At 39.4% G+C, this 12,808-nt stretch overlaps 1 protein-coding gene across 4 annotated transcripts in view; it reads right to left on the reverse strand.

Annotated features, from left to right (window-relative positions):
• SIPA1L2 (signal induced proliferation associated 1 like 2) overlaps positions 1-12,808 on the reverse strand; it is a 364,597-nt gene that overhangs the window by 165,381 nt on the left and 186,408 nt on the right. For all 4 annotated transcript variants that reach the window (XM_075203505.1, XM_075203506.1, XM_075203503.1 and 1 more), the window contains one exon: positions 8,009-8,109. In XM_075203505.1, coding sequence (XP_075059606.1) covers positions 8,009-8,109 — 101 coding nt within the window. The remainder of the gene's footprint in view (positions 1-8,008; positions 8,110-12,808) is intronic.

The following is a 12,808-nucleotide window of genomic DNA, read 5'->3' on the forward strand; positions in this document are numbered from 1 at the left end:
CGATCCAACAGAATGTCGCTGTCTAGAAGATCTGGAAGCAAATGTTTGAAGAGGCTGGAGAGGAAGTCAGGTATGGAAGAGGTAACAACCGACTCTGACACGTGACAGATCCTCAAATTATTTCGCCGAGATCTATTCTCTTGGTCGTCTTGTTTCTCTTTCACTGAGTCCACCTCAGAGCGAAGCAGCACTAGTTCTCTCTCAAAGGACGTTTGAGCTCGACACATATCATCCGTCTTTGATTCAAGACTGTCCGTTCTAGTGCCGAGAGCTGCAATTTCTGATTTGAATTCAACAATTGCTTTCTTAAGTTCCTGCTGGAAAGTAAGTTTAATGTCATGCGCTAGATTAGTTATAGCTGCCTGAACTGTGGGACCTATGCCCTTGTCCAGCTGAGAGGTGGGACTCGAAGAGCGAGATTGATCAGATGGCTGGACACCTTTTTTTATACTAATTGTCCTACTGGAATGTTCAGTGCCAAAGTGAACTTTTCTCATGCATCATTTTTTAGCTGTGAACATAGCTCTGTCATCTCCAAAACAGGCACAAAAAATCAGAACACTGAGGCGGAGGAACAAAGTGGGCCCTCAAGTAATCCTATGGAGAGTCTCAGCAGGTCCATGAGTTGTATGTCTGACATTCCTGCATTTGACACTGTAGCACAGCATGTGCCCTCTTCCACAATGTCTCAACCATTGTTGCAAATGGGGGGGATGCATAATTATTTAGAAATTGAGGAAGCCACTTTGGACATTCCTCTCTATGCTAAAGCTTGTGGAGGGAAATGGGGAGAAGGAGGATGATTGTGGTGCATGCATTGGAATTGAACAAGTTGATGTAGATGATGTGGATTGTGCTGCAGTAAGGCAGTCCACAGTGCTACCATATGTCCATGACAGATAAGCGCATGTCAGGCTGAGCCAAAAGTCAAATAGATCCATCATTTACATGTCCAAATTTGTCTGTCCCAACCCAGACAACATACAGTATGTCAAAGCATCTGTACCCTTTGCCAGGCTGAAATAATTAGAGGTAGGAACCAGCCCATCTAGATAACTCATCCCTGTCAAGTTAATTCTAGGAGCTTTAAGCATAAAGGTCCTGTATAGTTATAAATAGTCTGGCATGAGCTACTGGCAACAACACCATCCTCACGGTAGCGAATTCAAGAGGACGGCAATTGTGTCAGCACACTACATATGTCTGAACAGCGGCCAAGAGGCAGGAAGAGGATCCTGCTCAGCTGGTCTGATTATGTTTTAAACACAATCAGAGCAGCCAGTAGCATCTACTGCCTGTTTCTTAGCAGGAGGGTGCAGGACCTACCAATCAATGTGAAGGCTAAGCTAAATCCCCCCATCCGCTGAAAAACAAAAATCTTGGTCCGCCACTGCATCCTCATTAAAAAGACCTTCAAAGTTGCACTTACAAATATACTTCCCTGATGCACTATGAAAAATTTGAACTCAAAATTACCAATGAAATATATCAAACCATTACTGACAGCAATAATGGCTGTAGCTAAATAGTTATGATTGTGAAAATGGACATCGTAAACAAATCCATTTTTATACAAGATAAAAATGGCATTGTTAGAAATCTTATACTTTGACAGAATAACAACGCTCACAGATATAGAAAAGAGAGTATCACAATTCTACAATAAATAGGGCCATGTATCAAAACTTTGTCCAAACTAATATTATGAAGATGTTAGAGTTCACAGATTGGTATTTCCCCACAAATTGGGGAAGCACTAGGAGATAAGGATAGATTTTAAATGGCCTGTTCCTTTTTCTTCTTTGATTCCTGCCCCCTCCCTCCTTTCCCACCTACATACTCTTACTCTGGGATCACTGTCGCCCTCTCTCCCTTACAATGACACTTAACCACGATTTTAAAATGATCACTTCCCTTAAGGCTTAAGCAAAGAGTATATTCATCTTTTACAATGACTGGAGTGACTAAGAACTAGGGAGGTGGTGTATGACACCTGGAAATATGATGTCTGCACCCACAGAATGAACCAGTTGAACTTAAAAGCATCAGTTTTTTTTGTTTTAAAAAATGACTATGAAGTTTCTTTGGCAAATGACTTTATGAATTTTCTTTTGCAAAAGAGAAATAGTGGTGGTTATGGTATCTGGATACCTGTATACAAGCATTATATACTTGGACACATTGGTTTGCAAAATTGTATTGTTGTATTTCTTGAATATGCAAAATAAAAATATTTACACACATATACTGAGGTGAACTCATCGCAAGATGCATCCAGTTCTGCGTCAGTAGCATATGCACCAGGTTTACATCAGGCGTATTTACCACACAAATACACTTATACACACAACCAGGTCATAAGCAGGCAAAACAAAAAAAAGTTTTTTAATATATGTTTTGATAGTGAAAAACGCATCTTTTTTTTTAATACAAACCATCTATAATACAGCTGATATAATATTTCCTATAGCGTACAAATGAAAGAAGCAAAAAAAATATTTGAAAATATTCTCACAAAATAATATAAGCATGATCAATGAAAAAAGCACTTCAGCTGCAGAGGTGAATTCACAATTAGTCAATCAGAAGCAACTAGCTAGTGCTGGCAAACGTAATCATCATCAGTGGGTATTTGCACAAACCCAACTGATACAACTATTTACATTTTCGTGCGGGTCTGCATTTGTTTGCAATTATGCCCTTACTGTACCACATTAGAGAGACCACCCCTTCCCTTCCCTGTCTCATCTCTCGGGTGGCAAGAAGGAGCAAATGTCAGATGCAAGCAAATCTGCATATGTGAGTGGATTTTTTGTGGGCATACGCAGCATAAATTTGTGGATTTTATGTGCATGCATCCCTCTCAGCATCAGGACTTTTATGTAAATGTCATTGCTAATTGTGTTACTTGTCGGTTGCAGTGCTCAGTGCTGTTCTCTGTATATGTTTTCCCTTTTCTGTCTTGTGTGTGGATTGACTTTTTTGGGGCTTTTAGTGGCCAGGGAAGACGTAGGCACATTACTTGTGGTTTATCAGGGCCCATGCTCTTTTCAGGGTTATTTCTAACCCCATATACCATGTATTGTTTCCCATGACCAACTGCTTAGCTCAAAGGAGTGTGACCCAGCAGAAAGTTGGGGAAGGGTTTAAGGTGACCACATCCAGCAGAGCCAGTCCTCCCTAGATAAACTTGGCCTATGATGTCCCTTCCCTGGGTATACAATTCCAATACCCAGGATACCAAATGATTCTGTGGTTGGTACTTTAAGGGGATTATGTTTCCGATGAGCTGTCAAAAGTCAGAGAGAAGGAGTAAAGCTTGTGGGAACAGAAACCAGAGGGTAAATGTATTAAGGTGCGATTTTGCAAATCCAGCGATTTTCTCGGGAGAGTTGAAACTTGCTTATGTATAAAGCTGAGATTTCATGTAAAATCGCCAGAGTTGTGTTTCTGTAAAAATCGCTATTTCCAAAGTTGATCAACTCCCGACTGTTTGCTACTCTAGCTATACAAGTATAGGAAGCTGCAATTAAGCAAACTCTCCTGAGTTTGCTTTAAAAATTGCTACATACAACACGCTGCATCCTAGCAGCGTGTTTAGTAAAACTGCCCCTGCCTGTTACTATAAATAGACCTCGCACAAGAGCCAAGTTCAATGCATATCGGAGCTTCTACAGTGTAGCATCTGTTTTTGCTGCGTCTGTTCTTTTTTTAATCAAGCATGTTCCGGATTGGATTGCAAATAAGGGGCCCTTCTGGCTGAAGACTGCAAGCAATAAGGGGGGCTTTTTGCCCTAGAAGAACAGAAGACATGTACAAGCAGGACTTTGGAATTATAAATATATTTGGGACATTTACAAGCAGGACTTTGGAATTACAAATACTTTTGGACTTGGTTTTCAAGATTTTGGGATTAAAAACCTTTATCTATTTCTACACATTTGACAGCTGTCGGGACCTCCAGCTGTACAGGCAGGGGCAGTGTAACAGTGATGTGTTTACTAATCACGCAGGAAACACAGGAGAGTTAGCTAAAGATCGCAGCAAATCGCCAGTGATTTTTAAGATCAGAGTAAAAATCGCATTTAATACATCTGGCAACTTGGGGATTAAAATCGTGAGTTATCACCCACGATTTCCTGCGATTTTAAAACACTGAAAAAAATCGGACCTTGATACATTTATCCCCAGGAGTACCAAGGGCCTCTGGTAAACCCGATCTTACTGTCTGTGTGTTTGCTGAGGCTAGTGTGAATAGTCCATTTTAGCACTTGGTGTACGGTTAGTACAGTGTTTACTTAAAAATAGAGATGGGCGGGCTTGGTTCCCCGAGATCCGAATCCATCCGAATTTCGCCTATCCGAGTACCGAGCAGAGCACTCTAGGTACTCTCCCGCCCGTTCGGTATCGAAATCGAGGCAAAACGTTATTGTGACGTATTCGTATTTCTGAGCTCGGTTCTCGCGAGATTTGAAAAGCATAAATACTCGCCCCCACAGCAATCCATCGCCATTTGACAGAGGGAGAGAGCAGGGTTAGGTCACATGCTATATTAGCGCAGGGACAGAGCAATAATTGTACACATTATTGTTTCAATTCTATTCTATACAATTCTTATATTAATACCAATTGTATTAGCAATTGTTAGAGCAGTAAGAGAGGAAGATAGAGGAGGCTTTTGCTTCAATTTCTGGCACTCCAAGTGCTTTTGGAGTGTCCCATATTCCCCAGTGTTTTACAGTAATTTTTCTGGCTGTCAAAAGTCATATTTGTCAGCAGTATCTAAAACAATATTTTGCACTCCAAGTGCTTTTGGGGTGTCCCATATTCCCCAGTGTTTTCCAGTAATTTTTCTGGCTGTCAAAAGTCATATTTGTCAGCAGTATCTATCTAATACAATTTTTGGCACTACAAGTGCTTTGGGCTCATTAAAATGGATTCAAAGCAGTTCACATATGAGCAGAATCAGCAACCAGGTTCTGTCACCAGTGCTGATGGTAGTGCTCCCAGTACGTCATCTGGGAAAGGCGATGTAAAAGTACATAGTCTTTTTAAATCAGGGAAAAAAACACACACCCAAAAAAATTTACTGTGTTGAAGCGAAAAAGAAGTATAACTGAGGAAAAGTTAACTGCCGATAAAAAAAAAATTGCCAACATGCCATTCTACACACACAGTGGCAAAGAAAGAATGAGGCCTTCGCCTTTCTCTATTAGTGGCAAATCAAAAAATGTTACTGAGCCTTCTTCTTTTACGGTCACTCGTGATAAAGTAAGACCAGGTAATTTGGAGTCTAAAAGTGGTGCACAACTACTGTTACGTGTGAAAGCCGAGCTGCAAGAAAACAGTAAGGCATTAGAGGATAATGTATGCTCTGAATCAGAAATGACTCCAATCCCTGTGGAGAGTCCATCCAACAGTGGTATGTCTAATCGTGATCATTCTGTTAGTGACAGTGTACCCATAAAGAAGGGTCCTTTCAGCAGTTCTGCTGATGTGTGCCTTAACAGCCCGATACACCAATTGAGGATGCGACTTTGGAATTAAAAGAGGATGAGGGGGAGATTTGTGTAGGCGACGAGGGCACTAATGATGATGTTGATGATTATGATGCAGACAGATACCAAATTGCCTTTCTCAATTTCTATTTATATTCTAATTCTACAGTCTATGCAGGCTGCTTTTTTTCTATTCAGCTACAAGTGGAGGGCGGAGGGGCCATAGACAGCCACCAAACTACCTTGGTCCATTTATTTTTTATATTGTTCAGTCTATGCAGGCTGCTTTATTTCTATTTAACTACACGTGGAGGGGTGGGGGGGGGGTCATAGACAGCCACCAAACTACCTTGGTCCATTTATTTTTTATATTGTTTACTCAATGCAGGCTGCTTTTTTTCTATTTAACTACAAGTGGAGGGGTGGGGGGGGGGGCTAGAGAGACAGAAACCAAACTGCCTTTGTCCATTTCTTTATATATTTAACTATAAGTGTAGTGTGTAATATACACCCAAAGACAATGGCTGCATTGCCAATAGGCTAAGATGAAGAGGAAGACAATCAGGTTTGTGTGCAGAATTAAGGAAGGCCTACCAGGGATTAAACTGTTTTCTTCCTAATTTATTGGCTTTAGAATTACCTAACTTATCCAAAAAACAGGTGGAACACTAAATTAGGTTATTTTATGCCCAAAAACATTGATTTTTAAACAAAATTGCAAAACAAAAACCAAACAAAACCAAAACCAAAACACGCAAGGGCGGTTTGGCAAAACCAAAACACGACGGTAATCCAGATCCAAAACAAAAACACGGGGATCAGTGAGCATCTCTATTTAAAAATAAGCTATTGTTTTAATTTATTTCAACTACCAAGCATGATTTCCTATTCGTGTTGCAGTACTTGCTGCTACCTTACTCCCACAAGTGGGTCAAGCTTGGCTAAGTAGCCGTTTTGTGGTTCACTAGGTGGATATTCACCTGGAAGTATACAAGGATGACCTCTCCCCCTGGGTACAATCACAATTGTTTTCTCACTTAAGTAGTAAATAGATGGGTAATAAATACAGAATAAGACTTTATTAATTTGGATTGTTTCAAAAATATGTTGACTTTTTAAAATAGCTGTTTTATTACACATACATGTTTTTTTCTGCATAATAATTCAAACACAGTATTTGACTCTTTTAAACTTGTATTATCTGACATCATCATGACCTGCATAAAAATATGAAGGACAAATACATTCAATAATAAACATATAGTATACATGTAGTATACATAAGACTTACATTGTGGCTTATGTACATTTTTCATGTGAGATATTTTATGTGTTACTCATGAATATACATTTTAATCACTGCATGCTTGTAACAGCTAAAAAAAAGCAAATAAAAATAAAAATAAGGCAAATTACAATTACAGAATTGAAAGCATTGGTTGCAAATGATTTAAAAATGTTAATTATGAGAATGCAATATTTTGGTAAAAGGCAATCACCAGACTCGCTTCAACTCCCATCCCTATAGCTGTCACACCCCCTCTACAGCAGATATATCATACTTGCCAACTTTCCCTGAATGTTAGGGAGACTCCCTAAAATTGGGGTGATCTCCCTTACTCCCTGAAGAGTATGGCATTCTCCCCGATGCTGAGCCAGTACAAGAAGTAGTTGGCTTCACCATCTGTGGCATGATGACACAGTTCAGAAATTGTGTTCATGTATTGATGCCTATGGAGGTGGCCATTTTCATGGAGACCAAGATTTAATCAAAGACTGACAGCTAAGACAACATGACTTCAGTAATGGAGACAGAAATGTAAAAGACACTTCATTCTCTAGAGATTCATTAGCTGTTTTTCTTGAACGCATAGTTGCCTACTCTCCCAGAATATCCGGGAGACACCTGCATTTCTGGAGACCTCCCGGGTTCTCGTCCCCGCAAAATATAAGTGGAGGCGGGCAAGGTTAAATGAAGCAATGATATCGCATCATCTTAGCCACACACCCTGCTGTATTTGGCGAAAATTGTGACAATCATTTAGGGGGCGGTGCCAAAATGATGCGATTCCTCAAGCCCCCCCCCCCACACACATGCCCCCCTCCCCCAGGATCTCACTGAAGCCAATGAGAAAAAGTTGGCAAGTATGAGACATATTTCCACTCGACAGTGTAAAATCTTGTGATATATTATGAAAGGGTACTAAAGAAGAGGTAAGTAGAAGATATTTTCAAAATGGTGTTTTCCAATACAATTCTTTTTATTACACACTTTCCCTGCAGGATGGTTAGGGCTCATTTTCATATTTTTTAGTTATTTTTCTTCTTTAGATTATTTCGTGTGTCATGAAGCCACACCCACCCATCAAGTGTTCCTAGCACAGTAGACCAGAGACACATTTTAAATTCGCTTTTGTGCCCCATGTTTCCTTTATCTTAAATCTGTATTTAAAAGTACTGTTTTGTGTGATTCACACGAAGCCACTTATAAAGTGTACTTGTTGTATTACCAGAATGTTTCATGTCTTCAAAACCTTCTTCACAATCTCTGATTATATCACATTCCATGGATGAAGATCCTTGATTTTCATGCAATAGTGGAGATGGACACCTGTTAATAAGAATATCATGTCTATATTTATAATATATGTATACAGTTGTCATAGATAGACAGACAATAGATATATAAATAAAGCAGTACAGCACCTTTCTTTAGTTTTGTTCATAGCAGACAAATACAGCAATGAAACTTTATAAGATTGATGGGTAGCTGCTTAATGTGACTGACAATATTACAAATTTATGTTAAGTGAAAAATACAATACACTGACCCATACACACACTAACAAAGACACCAACACAGGTCACAGGTATAAATATAAAGTATACCAGTATTTCTGGAACTGGGAACAACATTCTGACACCACTCTTAACTATTCCAACCAGAAACCTTACTATAGAATGGCAGCTGTTTCTATGATCATGTGACTAGAATGGAGACAAGATGAGGTGTAATATGTCATTCACAGCAGTATAGCCTGGTCTCTCCTCCTTGCTGCTGAGTCTCTGCTTAGGTACATGCCTGTGCCTTTTCGTGAGTACTTTTTTGTGACCTAAACAAGCAACTGCATGCCAGATGGCATCTGCTGATGTCAACAGACGATGGATTTAAAAATGCGCTCAGTGCTCTCTCTGAGCAATAGATAATTCTGCTATTCTATACTGCCATCTATTTGCTTATCTGATTATTGGTTACTGACCCTTCTTAGTGTCTTTTCTATTGTTGACAATCTGAGCTTAAAATTGGAAGTCCTGCGTAAAGAATTAATCTCTTTATATCCCATTTACAAATATGTTTTCTGGTGGTGATCCAATCAAGTCCTGTCTTACAGACCTTCATGTTTTTGAACCTGTCTTGAAAAAAATCCTACTTGTTCTATTAATTTGAAAGTCTCAATTACGAACATTTGCACATTTCTTTTGCAAACACAAGGCCAAGACTTTACATGACTCCATCCCATTCATTGTTCCAACTAGTTATTGGTAGCACTCCTTTCACTAACTATGAAAGGATATCCCCTTGTATATCCCCTTTCAATTCCATAGACCAAGTCATGTTTGAGTACAAGGAGAATTTGAAAAAGAGAATCTATCCAATAAAACAAGTTATCCTAAAACTGCTAGCTGTTTCTTTCTTAAGTTCCTTTATGTCAAAGAAATAAAGCATGGTTTTCTGCCAAAAATATCAAGCTCAAGGTTTTCTGGGGTAAAAGGCCCTAGGGCTGCCACCTAAACTGTGAAAATCCTTTGAATCTCATTTAAATAGCTTATACTGCAAAGGGAAAGCTAACTTTTGCATATAAGTATATTACACCTAGCCTCCATTTAGTTACAAATGCACTTGATCTACCCACTTCCTCCCAACATTAAAAATGTTGCATCTCTGCAAATGTCCCAATTTTATCATGCTAGTTCCATGCACTTTGCAGAAAAATGGTAGTATGACATCACAAAGCCTCATTTGTGCTGCAAGACTACATTTTTGTAGTTTCGTAAATTACCTTTATTGTATTAACACCTTCTGTAGCTGTCACACACTATTTAAACAGTGACACATAAAAGCCATCTGTCAAAATAATAGCTTTAACAACTGGTTACAACTACTGCTATCTGCATATTATATGAAAGCGAAGGTAGGCCATACCTCTCAACTGTCCCGATTTAGGCGGGACAGTCCCATTTAAGAGACGGTACGAATTAGCTTAGCACTTCAAAAGCCTTTAATTGGGAATGGGCTCTGCCGGAAAGACTAATGTTAGGGTAGGTGGTATGGGTAGGTGGAGGTGGACATATGCCAGAAATTAAAGTCATACAGAAAGCAGGGAAACTTGCAGGAAAGTTCCCATGGACAAATACAGTAACAAACTAGGTGGTGGAGGTTTGGGGCTAATTTAGAGGTGACCATAGTTAAACACCAAACGTATGTAGGAAAAGAGGCACACAAAAGCGTAAGTGGAACAAAGTTCACAAAATGGTAATGCTGAGTGCTGAAGCAAATAGAGCGTAAAAATCGTCTGTCCTCCATTACAACACTCACTACCGTGTTCCAAACTGCCTCTCTTAACAACGCTGTCTGTCGGGAGCATTATGGATTGGGTTTCTATAGGACACAAGCCTTCTATCATGGAATGATATATGTCAAGGAGTGCTGTAAAACTAGAGCAGTGGAAACACGTTCTATGGAGTGAGACAAATTTGGCCTTGCCAGGAGAATACTTCCTACCCAAATGTGTACTGCCAAAATAGTTTGATGGGAGGAGAAATAATGGTCTTGGGCTGTTTTTCATGGTTTGGTCTGGACTCCCTAGTAAAATCTTAATGTTACAACATACAATGACATTCTAGAGGAGTGTGTGCTTTCAATTTTGTGGAAACAGTTTGGTCAATGCCCTTTTTCTGTTTCAGCATAACAAATTTCCCCGAGCACAAAACATATTTAGTGTTGAAAAACTTGAATGGCCTGCACAGAGCCCTGACCTAAACCCTATCAAACACCAGCTGCAAGTCAGGCCTTAAAATCTAGTGGAAAACCCTGCCAGAAGAGTGGAGGATGTCATAGCAGCAAAGGGGGGGCGGGGGGGGGGGGTAACAACTCCACATTAATGCCATGGTTTTTAAATGAGATGTTCAAAAAGCAAATATGGATATGATGTTTGGGTGTCCACATACATTTGGCCATGTAGTGTATGTGCACACATCCTTTTTTGTCATGCGCACTGTGTAAATTATTATTTATACCAAAAACATGGCATACAACTAAATCTAAATGAGCTTCATTATGATCAAGTGCTTGGAGTTTTCTAGCCAGATTAATTTATCTTAGTAGCTACTTTAGCATGATCTCTGTAACTGTAGGCTCTTTACCACTGTATTTAATTTCACTGGCTTACACTTTTTTACTTCCTCACCTTATCTTGCAATATGGCTCAATTGCATGGTACACAATTTATCATTCCTACATACCGTTCTAATAAGTCTCAGTGCTACCATTGTGCCTCTTCCATTATTTCCTGTTATTAGCAGGTTAAACAATACACTATTTTGTATAACACTGTCAGGTTACTGTAGCTATCTGCTAATATTCGCAAAGTCCTATCTACACACGCGGTGTCTAACGTGTCTCGGGTTTCACCAGGAAACCCCTGCAAGGGAGTTTGGGTTAAGCTGCAAGAGACACACAAGTCGCGCTTCTCCAGATGGACAATCAGGAAGATAGATGAAGGTAGATAGTCAGGAAAACCGAGGTCAAGGCGTTCGGACTGCGCAGTACACAAGGAGGATCCAGAAGAGTAGTCAAACAGACTGGAGTCAAATAGCAGAGAGGTCTTGCAGAGCCAAAGAAAGAATCCCGAAGGAGAGTGAAAACAAGCAGAGTCAGGAACTATGGAATCAGACCAAAAAGAAGCGCAGTAAAATAAATTCCTGGAGACAGGATAGACCTAACACTCTGGCACCCTAATGGTGAGTCATCCTTAAATAGTGCTGAGGAGAGGGGAGTTTACCATTGGAGGTGATGTCAGCAGCCGCCGCCAGGACTCAGGATAGCAAACCATTGCCCAGCAACGGAACACGCATGCGCAGAGGGACCAGCTTTGTGCATCTGGTTGCCTGGCAGCCAGATGCGGCATACAGGAGCAGAGAAGGCATCTGTCCCTGTGTGGATGAAAGGGCACAGGGACGGTGCCTGGCATACATATGTGCTAAATGTTTATTATTTAGATAATTTCCAGACAGGCACATTCTTGTTACTAAAATGTATATCTAGTTTCTATATAGACATCTTCAGCTTTTTACCGAAAAAGCACTCACAAAAACCTGTGAGATTGGAGATGTGAGAACCAAAGATTTCCCAGGATGATACGAACCAAAAAGTCAAATTTGAAATCATTATAACAATAAAATTATATTTTTAAAGGTGAGGTTTGCAACTGGCGACTAAGATTTTATGGAAGCAAACCTGGCCTCTGCTTCATTCCCAAGAATGCAGTGTTTAGTTGTTAAGGCAACAAGTAAAGGTCTAGCCCTAATCTAAAATAATAACTTTTCATTAGTGTGGTGAAAAAGAAAACAAATGTTGCTTCTGCAAGACACAGCCAGAGACTGCCCCGATTTGCAGACAGGATAGTTTTTGGGGAGGTCCATTTTTAACTACTTTTAAAAGTAATTGTATGTAATGTGTTTGTATCATGACCCTCTCCATGTACAGCCCGTGTAATATATTGATATTTTATAAATAAAGTAGTGGTTGAAGTGGGGGTGTATATGGTGGTATGCCATACCTCCACTTCTCCTACTACCTTCATTGTAGAAGTATTACATTTCATTCACTAACATTCCCATTACATTTTTCATTCCGCCACTTTCAGATTCCCACTTTGACCACTGAAATAAAGAATAATAATAACAATCATATGACTTCTTTCCACTTAAGGTTTTGATGAATTTTATTAAAATCACCAGCATGAGTGTTTTTTTTCGAATGCATTCTCCTTATATTCAAACACATCTTAATATATAAAATATGTAAAAAAAAAAAACAAGTGTTGATCCTCACATAGAATTGTGCAATGTATGTTTGGAAATACAAATTATAACAAAAAAACATGGCAAATTGAATGTGCGATTTTTTTTTATTTTTTATTATCCTTCTCTATAAAACAGACACTTATCATATGATATACACTTTTGCTTTTCTATGTTTTGATTTATGTTTTAACAAATTAACAGCAGAACAAAAAACAAAGACACTA

Source organism: Mixophyes fleayi, chromosome 3 (assembly GCF_038048845.1).
Source record: "Mixophyes fleayi isolate aMixFle1 chromosome 3, aMixFle1.hap1, whole genome shotgun sequence".
Classification (NCBI taxonomy): Eukaryota; Metazoa; Chordata; class Amphibia; order Anura; family Limnodynastidae; genus Mixophyes; species Mixophyes fleayi.